We start from the raw sequence: 15449 nt of genomic DNA, 5'->3' as shown, positions 1-15449 counted from the left end.
TGTTGTCAGTGATACTCTGCTCCTCCACAGGCTGCACTGTTGCAGTCTCCACTGATGGAAACTGCACAGCGATCACAGTAATGGCATGAACTTCTGCTAATTACCCACTATTCTCGCTCTAAAGCGAGCTGGTAGAAAAAATAATGGAATCCCTACTAAAGGAGAAAATAGAAAAATGTCTAGAAACCAAAAATATCTATATATATAAAGCGATGCTTCTGTCCTTCTGTCTGTCTGGCATTCTGTCTGTCATCACGTGTGCGTCTGTCGGGCTATGCGCTCGAAAGTTACAGGGCGTACCTACGCGTGCGTTACGTCGAAAGAAAGCTTACCTTTCCAAAACGGTTTTAAGCGTATTTACGTTTCGGCCGGGCTAAAATCGCGCCCGCGGTATCCGAAAAACCTTAACATTCCGCTCATTAGCATCTCATTATCCGCTCATTAGTGACCTCGAGCTCGACCAATCGTACGCCGGGTTGCTGGCGTGTGCCGCTGAGCCAATCGGTGCGTGTGTGGGCGGGCCTTATCGTTCTGAACCAAGGTGAGTCGCCGCCATCTTGATTCCAAACTTTTCCTTTCTTTTTCCCGCTTTCTGCGTCTTTAAAAAAAACGTTGCTTTTAAAACACATATTGTTTTTCAAAAAAATGATTTAGAAAGTAATTAACTTATCTAATCTCATTAATTTTCCTACCTTTCCCCGTTTTTCCAGGTAGGCCTCCAAGCCTCGGCGTCTCCTCCGCACCCACGCCCGAGCTAGGCACCTCCCGGCCCCACTCGAAGGCTGGAGGGGCGGGCCTCAGCCCAGCGCCGTTACCTTACTAAAGGGTGCGCGCGCAGCAGGAGCAGCTGAGATGCGGCGTCTCTCTCTCTGGCTCGGCCGGGGGGCGGGGCTTGGTCAGCGTCAACGGTTACCCTGGCAACGGGGCCCTCCGGCCGTCTCGCACAGCCACAATCTTGAAGCCAGCTCGGGAGGCCGGTGCTCGGAAGATCGCGCCTCCGGAGTTCGGTGCTTGGTTGGTGGGGGGGGGGCGAGCCTCGGGGGGGCCAACCTCGGGAGTTCGGGGGGTGGGGATCAGGGGGCTCGGGAGTTTGGGGGGACGGGGATCAGGGGGCTCGGGGACTCTCCCCCTTCCCCTCCCCCCCTCCTCCTCCCTCCTCCCCCCCTCCTCCCCTCCCCTGCCTTCCCCCCTCCCCCTGCCCTCCCCTCCCCTCTCCCCTCCTCCCCCTCCCCCTTCCCCCTCCCTCCCCTCCCCCTCCCCTCCCTCTCTTCCCCCCAGTCGCTCTCTCTCTTCCCCCCAGTCACTCTCTCTCTTCCCCCCAGTCGCTCTCTCTCTTCCCCCCAGTCGCTCTCTCTCTCTCTTCCAACAACATGCCCTCGAAAAAGCCTCGGCACCGCCGGGCACTTCAGCTAGTAATAATATAAACTGTAAGCATGGATTCTTTGAAGAGGTAAGAAGGAGAGTAGGCAAGGGTAATGCAATGGATGCAATTTATCTAGATTTCCAACGGACGAGGACTGCAATAGTGCAGCCTGTGAAAGAGCAGCGTATCACTGACAACTTCTGGATTTCCGCGTTTAACTGCGCATGTGCGGACGCCAGAAGTTGCGTCACTAAGGTGCCACATAATAGAGTAATGAATAAGGTCAGAGCATGCGGAGTCAAGGGACAAGTAGCAGAATGGATAACTAGCTCATTGCAAGACAGACAGCAGAAAGTAGGGTAAAGGGTAGCTATTCAGAAAGGTGGAAAGTGGGGTCCCACAAGGATCAGTGCTGGGACCAGTGTTGTTCATAATTTATATTAACGATTTAGACTTTGGAATCAAAAACACAATGTTTACATTTGTGGATGACACCAAATTGATGTGGGGTGGGGGGGGTGGGGTGGTGGGGAGGATAGCCAATACTGAAGCGGACTGCAACAAATTATGAGAGGACATTATTAAACTTGCAGAATGAGCATATAATTGGCAAATGAATTTCAACACAGATATGTGCAAGGTATTACATTTTGGTAAGAAAATTAAGGAGGTCACATATTACTTGGAAAATAAGAATCTAAATGGGGTAGAGATGCAAAGGGAGCTGGGAGTACAAACACAAAAATCGCTAAAAGTAGTAACTCAGGCTAATAAGGCCATAAAAAAGCAAACCAAGCACTGGGGTTTATTTCTACGGGAATAGAATTGAAAAGTAGTGAAGTTATGCTAAACTTGTATTGAACCTTGGTTAGACCACACTTGGAGTACTGCGTATAGTTCTGGTCGCCATATTATAAAAAGGATATACAGGCACTGGAGAGGGTGCAAAAAGAATTTAAAAGGATGACACCAGAAATGCGAGGGTATACCCATCAGGAAAGGATGAACAGGCTGGGTCACTTTTCACTTGAAAAGAGAAGGCTGACGGGTGACCTAATTGAGGTCTTTAAAATGATGAAAGGTTTTGATAAAGTAGATACAGAGAGAGTGTTTCCATTTGTGGGGAAGAGCATAACTAGAGGCCATCAACATAAGATAGTCACCAAGAAATCCAATACGGAATTCAGAAGAAACTTCTTTACCCAGAGGGTGGTGAGAATGTGGATCTCGTTACCACAAGGAGTGGTTGAGGTGAATAGTATAGATGCATTTAAGGGGAGGCTAGACAACCATATGAGGGTGAAGGGAATAGAGAGTTATGCTGATCGAGTTAGATGAGGAAGGATAGGAGGAGGCTCGAGTACAGCATTATCGCAGACATAGACTGGTTGTGCTGAATGGCCTGTTTCTGTGCTATATATTCTGGCCTGTTTCTGTGCTATATATTCTATGTAGAGAGTAAAAAAGTTAGGTCTTGTACAATCAGGTGTAAATGAGTTTTTAACAGTGTAGTAAGTGATAATTACTGCTGAACAACCTCTCTGGCCCTGAAAAAATAATTCTAAAAGTGTGGCGTCTAATTCCCTCAGAAGAAAATGAATGTTGCAGCTTTTTAAAAAAATTAAAATATATTTTTTTAATAGTTTTTCTATTTATCTCTCTTATGTCTTTCCCTTAATCCTATGTGTATGTCCCAATTTTTATTTCGCTTCCTGTACAATGATTTAAATGTAATTCATATTTCCTGTTTTTTACTTCCTGCTTTGCAGTATTAGAAACTAGGGGTGCCTAAAATATATATGGTTATGCGAATGAAACTGTAACGTAAATAATACTGTGTTTAAATGATTGTATTAGTGCTCGAGATAAGTATGGGGTTACTGTATAAGTTGTGTTTAACTGGAACTGTGTAAGTTTCGTTTTCCTGGAGGCTTTGAGACAAAATATCTTCAGTTAGCTAAATTAGATGAGGAATAACATTCCACACAGGGGCCCATGCTAGGCTAGCTGTCTGTTGTTTGTAAGTTTAGGTTTTTGATTCTGTTGTTGTGTCTTTAATTTGGCAAATGAAGGCCCAACCTATTATCCACCTTCCATTATTACTAATAACCATATTATAATGCTAAGCTAGAATTTGGAATTTGTTTAACAGAACTGCTTGCAAAGATAATTAAAGGTTAATTAGTATAAAGGACATAGAAGGAATTTATGGGAGTTAAGGTACCATCTCAAGATGGAATAGACTTTTAGATTAAGGGGAGATAGTTTGGATTGTGGCTGGTTGAGTAAGACAGCTCTGGCTTGGGCCTCTGATTTAATGGCTCAAAGCTGTGCCTGGTACATGCACTGGCTGCACCAGGGGGGTCAAGACAGGATGAGATAAGGGAAGACAGTCCTCAACATGCTGTAAGGCCATGATTGGACAAGTACAGAAAGCATGTGTAATGGTTGTGAAGACCCCTTGAGGGAGGGTCTTCATCTGTAGATTTAGACAAAGAACTCAACGTGCCATTGGGCACCTTGTTTTAAGTGGAACCTCTATAGGTTAAATGGTCTTGTCTATATCCTACCTCAGGCCCACCCCTAAAAAGAGAATAAAAGGAAGAGCTAAAGAACTCTTAGCTCAGCCATGGAGTGAGGGGGTCCCAAGAGTGGAAACGGTGGTCTAACACTCTTCAGAGAGTGGACCCATGCAGACCCAAGTCTAACACTTTTGGGTAGTTCAGTGAAAGAGAGAGAGACATGAGACGAATAAGAGTTTTTCGTACACACCAGCTGTCTGTCCGATCGGGTCTTTTTTTTTATTTGTTTATGGGATATGGGCGTCGCTGGCAACGCCAGCATTTATTGCCCATCCCTAATTGCCCTTGAGAAGGTGGCGGTGAGCTGCCTTCTTGAACCGCTGCATCCTGTGTGGTGAAGGTACTCCCACAGTGCTGTTAGGTAGGGAGTTCCAGGATTTTGACCCAGCGACAATGTAGGATCGACGATATACTTCTAAGTCAGGATGGTGTGAGACTTGGGAGGGAAACTTGGATGTGGTGGTGTTCCCATGTGTCTGCTGCCCTTGTCCTTCTAGGTGGAAGAGGTCGCGGGTTTGGGAGGTGCTGCTGAAGAAGCCTTGGCGAGTTGCTGCAGTGCATCTTGTAGATGGTGCACACTGCAGCCAGGGTATGCCGGTGGTGGAGGGAGTGACTGTTTAAGGTGGTGGATGAGGTGCCAATCATGCGGGCTGCTTTGTCCTGGATGGTGTCAAGCTTCTCGAGTGTTGTTGGAGCTGCACTCATCCAGGCAAGTGGAGAGTATTCCATCACACTCCTTACTTGTGCCTTGTAGATGGTGGAAAGGCTTTGGGGAGTCAGGAGGTGAGACACTCGCCGCAGAATACCTAGCCTCTGACCTGCTCTTGTTGCCACAGTATTTATGTGGCTGGTCCAGTTAAGTTTCTGATCAATGGTGACCCCCAGGATGTTGATGGTGGGGATTCGGCGATGGAAATGCCGTTGAATGTCAAGGGGAGGTGGTTAGACTCTCGTTTGTTGGAGATAGTCATTGCCTGGCACTTCTGTGGCGCGAATGTTACCTGCCACTTATCAGCCCAAGCCTGAACGTCATGTTGCATGCGGGCATAGACTGCTTCATTATCTGAGGAGTTGTGAATGGCACTGAACACTGTGCAGTCATCAGCGAACATCCCCATTTCTGACTCCTTATGTTGGAGGGAAGGTCATTGATGAAGCAGCTGAAGATGGTTTGGCCGAGGACACTGCCCAGAGGAACTCCTGCAGCAATGTCCTGGGGCTGTGATGATTGACCTTCAACCACCACAACCATCTTTCTTTGAGCTAGGTATGACTCCAGCCAGTGGTACCAGCTACTTGTCACAGCCGTATGTATTTGCTGTATAACTAGTGTGTTATATTCCGTCCTAAACTCCGATTAAACACAATATACCCACCATATTGGTTTGCACTCAATCCTGTTTACCAGAGATACACGAATCTCTACAGCAGTCTATGGCTGCGAATTTAATGGAGGAGGCGGGTTGGAGCCGGGTTGCCTGGTGGGCAGGTTTCGGGCCCGATGCTGGTTTAAGCCGCTCCCGAATTGACATTTTAATTTAATTGGCCCCTTAAGTGCCGTGATGCGCACTGGCCGGTCCAATGACTGGGATCGGGTCTGTTAGTCGCCTCTGATGACGTCATTGCTGCAGATGTTTTTAAGGGTCCCATGCAGCCTCAGCCTTTCATTTCTCGTTTCTGCTAGTCTCTGAGTGTGCCAAGGCCACAATGAGTGGTGCAAAACCGAAGGCTGCTCCACGTTTTAATGAGGACTTCCTCCAAGCTCTTGTGGAGGGAGGAAGAGGGCGCAGGGAGATTCTGTTCCCACCCGTAAGCTGGATGAAGCCTCCTCAGCAAACAAAGGCTGAAGGGATAATTACTAGTCCTAGCCCTTTTCGGGCTACCCCGGATCAGGTGTATTCCCCAGACGTTCACCTTCAACTAAAGTTAGAGATAGCCAAATCCTATAAGACGCTTAATTGGGTCTAAAGGTCCAGACTATCTCTCCCTAAAGGAAAGGAACGACTTGAAGATGTTACTGTCCTCCAGATAGCACTTTTAGTAAGTTTAACTAGACTGTAACCTTCCGGATTTTATGAGGGTCCGGAATACTCCCCCAGAATTCTGTAACTCCTCTCCAAAGAGTGTACCCAGATTGAGTTTGCGAGTTTGATACAGAAGTACTCTGTGAGACAATTTTAAAAATATATAGATTTATTAAAGATGCGACATCTAGTTAACAGCTGGTGAATTCAGTCGCAACATTAACAGTTCAAAATACAAATAGCTTACAATTCTTATTCTCAGAGATCCTATTCTCAAATCTTAACTTTGTTACATTTTTACATTTCTTACTTATTTCTAATCCAGGACATCCACCAAAATCAAAATAAATGTACCTTTTTGATCCCCGAGACTCAAAGAGTTAAAAACTTACAGAGCCTGTCTCTGAAGAGTGAAAGAATCACTTTGCCCCTTTCAGCGACTTTTGACTTTCTATTTGAAAGTTCTATTAATATACCCTTTTGCAGTGGTATATCCTTTGAAGTTTTCTGCTGATGTAAGCTAATTATCTCTAGTCATTTCTCTGTTGACTTCTTCCTATTCTTACTGTCAATTCAGCTGTTAGCTTGCAGAATTCTGTCTGCTGTGTAGGTATTCAAAATGTATCATAAAAAACGGTTATAACATATGTATCTATTTGATTCCATTTTACAAAAGTCTTCTATTCAATTCTTAAATCACCTTAGCTGGTTGGAAGCCGACTTCGAGCCTCCTATGTGTTCCAATTTCAATACAAAAGCCATGTGATTGCATGGTGCATCTATTGATATCGTATCTACAAAGTCTTCTATTTGTATATTTTACAACATGTAAATTGAAAACACTTCAACTGAGTGCACCATTGTCCCCCTAGCTACCTCAATGGCTATATTACAGACGTCCTGTCTCCCTGTTTCATTTGATGTGATATTTATGAAGGCATATGGGCCTAGAAATTCAGTTGGTAGCGCCAGCCGCTAGCGCCTTAAGAGGGCGATAAGTGGGGTGCGAAGCGGCTAGTGCCCGGGCGTGGCGCAATCTGCGCCTCTCGCGAACTTGAGTGGACATTTAGCGGCGGCGCAAAACCGCAATGCCCGCTCAGCTGCGCGCGCAGGTCCTGACGTCATTTCATGGTGCAACGCCCTTGCTGCGCCCCGAACCAGAACTTCAGTGGCGCCCCCCTTCTTTCCGTCTGGCGCTACCAGCGACTGGTTGAGTGGAACGATTCCCAGTCGCTGTGGGGCTGGGGGGCGCTATTTAAAGGGGGCTCTTCCTGCCTTCTTAGTGGTAGCCATTTTGGACCACTCCTTCTGTGTGAGAGAGAGAGATTTTCAGAGAGACAAAGGGAGAGAGCTTTCTGCTTTGACTCAGTGCTCGCACAGGTACTTCTGGCTTCAGCCCAGAGCTTTGTAGTTGGATTGATTTCTCAGTGCCATAGCCTTGAGTGGCCACATATAATGGGGGCTGCAATGGGTGGAAACGTTGGGTTTCTCCATTGCATTGAGAGGGCTCAGAGACGCCGAGAGAGAGTGCCATTCATGGCCAGACGGAGGAGGGCCAACAGGTGTCGGCACAGGAGGCCTTACCCTCCCAGGGTATACCGCCAGCAGTTCTCCTACCTCAACATGTCTGAGAAGCAGTGCATTCGGAGGTTTCGATTCAGAAGGGAGGTGGTCACTGAGATCTGCCACCTGCTTCAGAGAGATCTGCAGCCTCAGCTGAGGAGCAGGACGTCTCTGTCGGTGGCAGTGAAGATGACAGTGGCTCTCAACTTCTATGCCACCGGCTCCTTCCAATCCGCTACTGGGGACATTGCCAATGTCTCCCAGTTCGCGGTGCATTGCTGCATCCACCAAGTCATGAATGCCCTCTTCAAAAGGAGACGTCAGTACATTTCCTACCCCATGACCCTGGACAAGCAGCAGGAGCGCGCAATGGGATTTGCAAGAATAGCGGGCTTTCCCATGGTCCAGGGCGCCATTGACTGCACGCATGTGGTTTTGCGGGCGCCTTTAGAGAATGCCGAGGATTACCGCAACCGGAAGGGGTTCCATTCGTTGAACGTGCAGTTGGTGTGTGACCACAGGTAGTTGATACTAGCTGTCAATGCCCACTTTCCAGGCAGCAGCCACGATGCCTTCATCCTGCGCCAGACTTCTGTGGCAGACCTTTTCGAAGCCCCGGCTCACCCAGGAGGCTGGCTTCTCAGGGACAAGGGCTATCCTTTGTGCACCTGGCTGATGACCCCGCTCCGTGCGCCCAGCACCCCTGCTGAAGAGCGATACAATGACAGCCATCAAGCGACCAGGAACATCATTGAGCACACAATCGGCGTGCTAAAGCAACGGTTCCGCTGTCTGGACCATTCCGGGGGAGCCCTTCAGTACTCGCCTGAGCGAGTCTCCCATTTCGTTGTAGTGTGCTGCATGCTGAACAACCTGGCTATGCTCAGGACTCAGCCACTGCCAGCAGACATTGGAGGACCACCAGAGGAGGAGGAGCACCAAGACGGGAGGGAGGCACAAAGTGTAAGGGCCGTCCGTCAGCGGCTTATTGCAAGTCGATTCTAGGCCCCCTCTCAGGGAATGGCTTGTGCCATTGAAAGAACATGAATGGACCCGCTCCGCAAACCTTGAGCCGGTCAAGGCAACAAATAGTTCAATGTGCAAACATGCACAATCTGAATAAAGACAATTATTTATTTAACAAACTCTGTGCCCTTCCCGCATGACAAACAAATACAGAGAAACCCCCCCCGCCCAAAAAAAAGTCAGACTCATAACTGGCTCTCACAACCTGGAGACAATGAACAAAAGAGTTAAACAAAAATGACCATGATCCTCGGCCTTCACAAAAAAACAGCATTTTGCCACACCTCCTACTTTTTGGCCTGCGAGGGTGATCTGCCTCGCTTGCGAGATTGGCCCCTTCCCACCCTGCAGCTCCTCTGCAATGGGACCCCAGTGGCTGCAGCAAGGCTGGGGGAAGGCTGCTGAGGGTCAGATAGTGAGTCGGCAGATGCCCTTGGGGGACGGCCTGGACCAGCTCTGGGCCTGGAGGGCCCGGCTGCTGACTGCTCCAACTCTGCTTGGGCGGCAGCAGTCTGTCCTACGGGTGGTGGCAGCTGCAGTGGAGGAGTGACAGTGTTGGCAGCAGGAATGCTGCCAACCTGAGAGCACAGGCACTCCCTGGTCGGACGAGACACTGGCACTCGCACGGGGCAGCACTGAACCATGTGCAGCAATCTGCTGAAGCACAGACTGCTGGCCTGCTGCGGCGCGGCGAGGGCCCCGGCGAATCCTGCCCGATCCAGCGAGGGTGGCAGCAGTTAGTGCTCGTGTGGCCTACTCCTGCTCCTATCTTCTATGTTTCTATGTAAAATGTCCTTAAAGAAACATAACAAAACATTCCTCAGAAAGATAAGAGGGAGGCCTCGTCAGCCATGCAGAAAGGGACGGCAAGGGATGCCTTCCCGCTTGACAATTGGACAATAGGATGGGGATCAAATGATTGACACCAGGTGATTACCAGCCCACTGAAATAACTATAAATATAGGCGACCGAGAGGGGAAATCAGGAAGTATGGGGCGAAGGCTTCCCTGAGGTGGCTGGCAGCCTCACACCTTGGTCAAATTTAGCCTCTGAGGTGGCTGACGGCCTCACACCTCCAACAGCTTGAGAGATGACCCAACGGAAGTGACCACTGCAGCAGACTGCAGGAAACCACCCAATCCGAGACCACCATACTGCCTCCCCGTCCGTCCGGTCGTGGCATTCCGATTCGGGAGTCATAGATCGCTCCTACTGTCACGGGTTGTATGTCTATTATACTCAGCTTAAACCATATGTAATATCTGATTATGCTTTAAAACTGTAGCTCTTTAATAAAAGCCTTGCAACTTCTAAAGCCCTGTTGGGTAATCTGTGTGTGAGCCTGTGATCCTAATCTTACAGTGGTGTCAGAAGTGGGATCACAGAGTTAGGAGTTGTAAGGTTCCGGTTGGGGTGACCGGAGGGACCGGTCAAATGCACGTGATCGTTGCTTAGACTGTGTATAGTGTTTTATTCTCTCTGAAAGAAGGGAGCCAGCCCATAGAATCCTTTTCAATAGCAATCTGACAATGCAATTTATAAGTCATCTATTAATTTGGGAACTTTAACTGTATCAAACTATTTCACTGCAGCATACATTCTAATGGTTTCTTAATTTTTAGCTGTGTGTGACAGCACATTTTGAAAGGGGGTGAAAGAAACAGAAATTAATACAACTGGTCCTCAGCAACAGTATAAAAACACAATTATATGAGTGCAAGCAGAAACTTTTGTTGCCTGTAAAATGCCTGTTGGTGATGTCATCCCTCCATCTACATGGTAACTTTCCTATTCAGTTCAATGAATTTCTCAGCACTTTCATTACATTCCTGAAGTGGCTGTTCTATACTACGGACTGTTTTTCACAGTCCTACAATTCATGAAGTTTTGTCACTTTACCGTAATTTCCCCAGTCTATACAAAACAAATGAGTATCTTTAAATAGATGAAACTGCAACTGCAAATAAGCTCAGTTTTGAAACTAAGGAGCATAATTTAACTTTTGCAACTGGCTGGAAAACTGGTGGTAGTGGATGGGGTGCCCATTATATACTTCATCTGATTTTCCTTTAATTGAAGGCAGCCAATCAGTTACTGCCAGTTGACCGCGCCGCGGTGAGAGTTACAAGTCTATCCAATGACTTTTTAACATCAGTGTTGCATGCAAAAGATAACTTTCAAAGGTATAGAAAGCTACAGCCACTGCACTATCTATATAGTAATGTACTTTATTTTAGAAGAAAATGCTTACCCTTCTCCCTGTACTGTTGATGGATATTGAGCAACTCCTGGTTTAGTTGCTGAATCTCTGTTCTCAGTGTTGTATTTTCTTTTTCAATCTGTCTCTTATGATACTGTAATCCCTGCATTCCCACTCTCAGGCCCTTGGCTATGATGTCCAAAGCTTCCACCTCTGCCACTTTCTCTTTGATATTTTCTCGAGACTGCAGGAGATCAGCCTCTGATTTCCGCAGGAGATCATCTCTTTTCCATATTGCCTATAAAGACAACGGCAATTACAAACACTTTTTCCACCTGTGTGTTTTTTTTAAATATAAAACAATGGCATTTCAAGCTATGGAAGGCTGAGGCCTTTCAAAGGCAAATAATGTCAACTAAGTACAAGATGGTACATAGGAACAGTAGCCCATTCAGCCCCTCAATCCTGTTCTATCATTCAATTAGATCATGGCTGATCTATGCCTGAACTCTATTTATCCACCTTTGTTCCATATCCCCTGATACCATTACCCAATAAAAAGTTCAGTCTTGAAAATTTAAATTGACCCAGCCTCCATAGCCTTTTGGGGAGTGAGTTCCAGATTTCCACTACCCTCTGCTTCCTTATTTCACTCCTAAATAGCCTCACTCTAATTTTAGGATTCTCCCCTCTTGTTCTGCATTCCCCACCAGAGGAACTCAATCCCTCTTATAATTTTAAACACCTTGATTAGATCATCCGTCAACCTGCTAAAGTCAAGGAATACAAACCAAGTTTATGCAAACCGCCCTCATAATTTGACACTTTAATCCTGGTGTAATTCTGATGAACCTGCACTTGTACCTTTCAAGGCCAATATATCTTTCCTCAGGTTCGGTGTCCAAAACTGAATGCAGAACTCCAGATGGGATCTGACCAGGGCTCTGTACAACTGAAGCATCATTTACTCACTTTTGTAGTCTAACACTCATGAGATAAGAGCCAACATTACATTAGCCTTTTTGATTACTTTTTGTACCTTTGTGCTAGTTTTTAGTGATTTGTGTACAGGGACACTCAAATCCATTTGCTCCTCCACAGCTCCTAGTCTCTCACCGTTAAGGAAATATACTGATTTATCTTTCTCACATCCAAAGTGGTTCACCTCAAACTTCCCCACATTAATCTCCATCTGCCACAGTTTTGCTCACTCACTTAGTCTATGGCCCTTTGCAATTTCCTGCTCCCATCTACACAGATAGGACTTTTCCAACCTCAGTGGATCTGTGGCGGGTGACGTCCGGAGCATGTGGGGACCCCGTTCTGTCTCGATCGCAGCCGCCAACAAGATTTTCCGTTGATGAGGCTTCTTAAGCCCGCCCTGCGAGGTTCCCAGCCAATTAATAGGAAGCGAGTCTGATGATGGCATTTGATGATGCGTCATCAGCCAGTTTCCTTAAAGGGGCCATGGACACGTTCATTTTGACAGTTGCGTTGTCAGTGTTCTGCAGCATTGAGATGCTGCAAATACTGACAAGCACTGCACAAAGGTGCACGGCTGCATCCAGGCTCTCCCATTACTCCCACCATATGCTTATGGAGGGAGTCACAGCACGCAGGGAGGTTCTCTTCCCTTTCCTTCCAATAAGCAGAAGAGACCCCCCCAGGTTGCACATTGCACAGGAGGGCACAAGCAAGGACGTCATCAGGAGGACCTAGAAACATAGAAACTAGGAGCAGGAGTAGGCCATTCGGCCCTTCGAGCCTGCTCCGCCATTCAACAAGATCATGGCTGATCATCCAAACCCTAGCACCCGGTCCCTACACCGACAGCCATCCCACCCAAGCCCTATCCCCGTAACCCCACGTATTTAATCCCCGCTAACACTAAGGGCCAATTTTTTATCATGGCCAATCAACCTAACCCGCACATCTTTGGACTGTGGGAGGAAACCGGAGCACCCGGAGGAAACCCACACAAACACGGGGAGAATGTGCAAACTCCACACAGACAGTCACCCGAGGCCAGATTTGAACCCGGGTCCCTGGCGCTGTGAGGCAACAGTGCTAACCACTATGCCACCTAGCTGCAGTGGCATAAACCTTTCAATGATCTCAGTAGATCATGAAAAGTTACTGCAAAGCCACACTCAGCCTCATCCTGCTGTGCCTCTCATCACATCCCCATCCCTCTACCTTCCCTACCCTACTCCTGCGCATCCTTACTCACACCAACTTACCTTGCGCCTCCACCTATCCCTCTCTATCTACATTATCATTTCCCCATCTCACTAGCCACCCTTCACATTCACCCTCATCCTTGTCCAATCATACCAACTAACAACACACAAGGGTAGGCAGTTGGGTGTTATCGCCAATGTTCATGTAAAGTTTGTGTTGTCAAACATTGAAATCTTTATTTTCAACACTTTGCCTTCTTACAGTCAGAAACGGGAGAACTTATAATGGGGAACAAGGAAATGGCAAGCAATTAAACAAATACTTTTGTTCTGCCTTCACGGAAGAGGACACAAATAACTTCCCAGAAATGCTAGGGAACCAAGGATCTAGTGAGGAGGAGGAATTAAAGGAAATTAGTAAAAAAATAGTGCTGGGGAAATTAATGGGACTGAAAGCCGATAAATCCCCAGGGCCTTATAATCTGCATCCCAGAGTATTAAAAGAGGTAGCCATGGAAATAGTGGATGCATTGGTTGTCATCTTCCAAAATTCTATAGATTATGGAAAAGTTCCTGCAGATTGGAGGGTGGCAAATGTAACCCCACTATTTAAAAAAGGGAGAGAGAAAACAGGGAACTACAGACCGGTTAGCCTAACATCAGTAGTAGGGAAAATGCTAGTCTATTATAAAGGATGTGATAACAGGACACTTAGAAAATATCAACGGGATTAGACAAAGTCAACATGGATTTATGAAAGGGAAATTGTGTTTGACAAACCTACTGGAGTTTTTTGAGGATGTAACTGGTAGAATAGATAAGGGAGAACCAGTGGATGTGATGTATTTGGATTTTCAGAAGGCCTTTGATAAAGTCCCACATAAGAGGTTAGTGTGCAAAATGAAAGCACATGGGATTGGGGGTAATATACTGGCATGGATTGAAAATTGGTTAACAGACAGGAAACAGAGAGTAGGAATAAATGGATCTTTTTCGGGGTGGCAGGCGGTGACTAGTGGGGTACCGCAGGGGTCAGTGCTTGGGCCCCAGCTATTCACAATATATATCAATGATTTTGGATGAGGGAACCAAATGTAATATTTCCAAGTTTGCTGACCACACGAAACTAGGTGGGATTGTGAGTTGTGAGGATGCAGTAAAGAGGCTTCAAGGCGATTTAGACAAGTTGAGTGAGTGGGCAAATACATGGCAGATGCAGTATAACGTGGATAAATGTGAAGTTATCCACTTTGGTAGGAAAAACAGAAAGGCAGAGGGGGAGAAATTGGGTATAGCCCCGCTCGGGGCACTAGAATTGGCGATGTGCAAATTTTATCGCCAGGCGCAACTTATCGCCACCTCGAGCTGCGCCCCTGAAGGTGATTGCGGCGTTGATTCAGGTGCTGCACGGGAGTCTTAAGGCGCTAACCCGGCGGCGCTACTCAATATGGTGGTGTCTGGGCGCAGCGCAGGTGCTGTCAATAATCGATTACCCCGAGACATGCTGGCGCCAGCCAGCTCTTAAAGGGGCGGGTCAATTAGGATCAGCAGACACACTCTGCGCCTTGTAGGCCTCAAAATCGGCACTGTGCTTTCTGTGGCGTTACAAACTTTGAGGATATGGAGAGGGTGAGGCAGAGAGCAGAGCGCTTTACCGATGGGGCATTGGATGCTTTGGTTGGCGAAGTGGAGCGCTGGCGAGCTGTGCTGTACCCCGACAATGGCAGGAAGCCTCATCAGAGCGAGTACTGCAGGGCTTGGAGGGAAGTTTGTCAAAGAGTCACCTCAAGCAGCGTGGTGGCCAGGACTCCTGTGCAATGCAGGAAGAAGTTCAACGACCTCACTCGGGTCGTTAGGGTGAGTGCCTTTTTCGCCATCTTCTTCATCCCTCCATCTGCACCTGACATTATGGCCATCTGTCAGCCAGCACCCATGGCCCTTTCTGGAAACACACACGCACATTCTGCTCAATGCATAATGGAAGGGCTATTCTACCATGGGGGGCATGTGATGTCAGCTCAATGCATAATGGAAGGGCTATTCTATCATGGGGGGCATGTGATGTCAGCTCAATGCACAATGGAAGGGCTATTCTACCATGGGGGGCATGTGATGTCAGCTCAATGCATAATGGAAGGGCTATTCTACCATGGGGGGCATGTGATGTCAGCTCAGGCCAGCATGCTTCATCACTTCCCGTCCTTTCTCCTGCAGGCCAAGCTGGCTAGGAACCGGAGGGAGCAGCATCGTACCGGTGGAGGCCCTCCTCAGCTGCTGACACTGACGGCCCTGGAGGAACGAGTCCACCAGATTGTTGGAGGCCGGATGACTGGTCCTGTCACCACTGGAGCTGCCGACCCCATTGTGCACAGCGATGGTAAGGTCATCACCTTTTGGAACTCTCTCCTTCCACTTGTTCCCCCCACCAGCATGCTTTTTCACTCTGGATCCATGTCAGAGCATTGAAGCACTCATGCATCCCTTGCTGCCACCCTGTCCTTTTGCTAAAG

The 15449-nt window shown here is 47.5% G+C and overlaps 1 protein-coding gene across 1 annotated transcript in view; it reads right to left on the bottom strand.

Moving 5' to 3' along the window:
• Positions 1-15449, bottom strand: part of LOC147115004 (uncharacterized) — an 869491-nt gene that overhangs the window by 366925 nt on the left and 487117 nt on the right. Inside the window, exon 21 of the mRNA XM_085993202.1 lies at positions 10811-11057. Coding sequence (XP_085849328.1) covers positions 10811-11057 — 247 coding nt within the window. The remainder of the gene's footprint in view (positions 1-10810; positions 11058-15449) is intronic.

This window comes from Somniosus microcephalus, chromosome 7 (assembly GCF_052327205.1).
Source record: "Somniosus microcephalus isolate GS21.2 chromosome 7, FLI_Smic_1.0, whole genome shotgun sequence".
NCBI lineage: Eukaryota > Metazoa > Chordata > Chondrichthyes > Squaliformes > Somniosidae > Somniosus > Somniosus microcephalus.
This window is presented reverse-complemented; position numbering and strand designations above follow the sequence as displayed.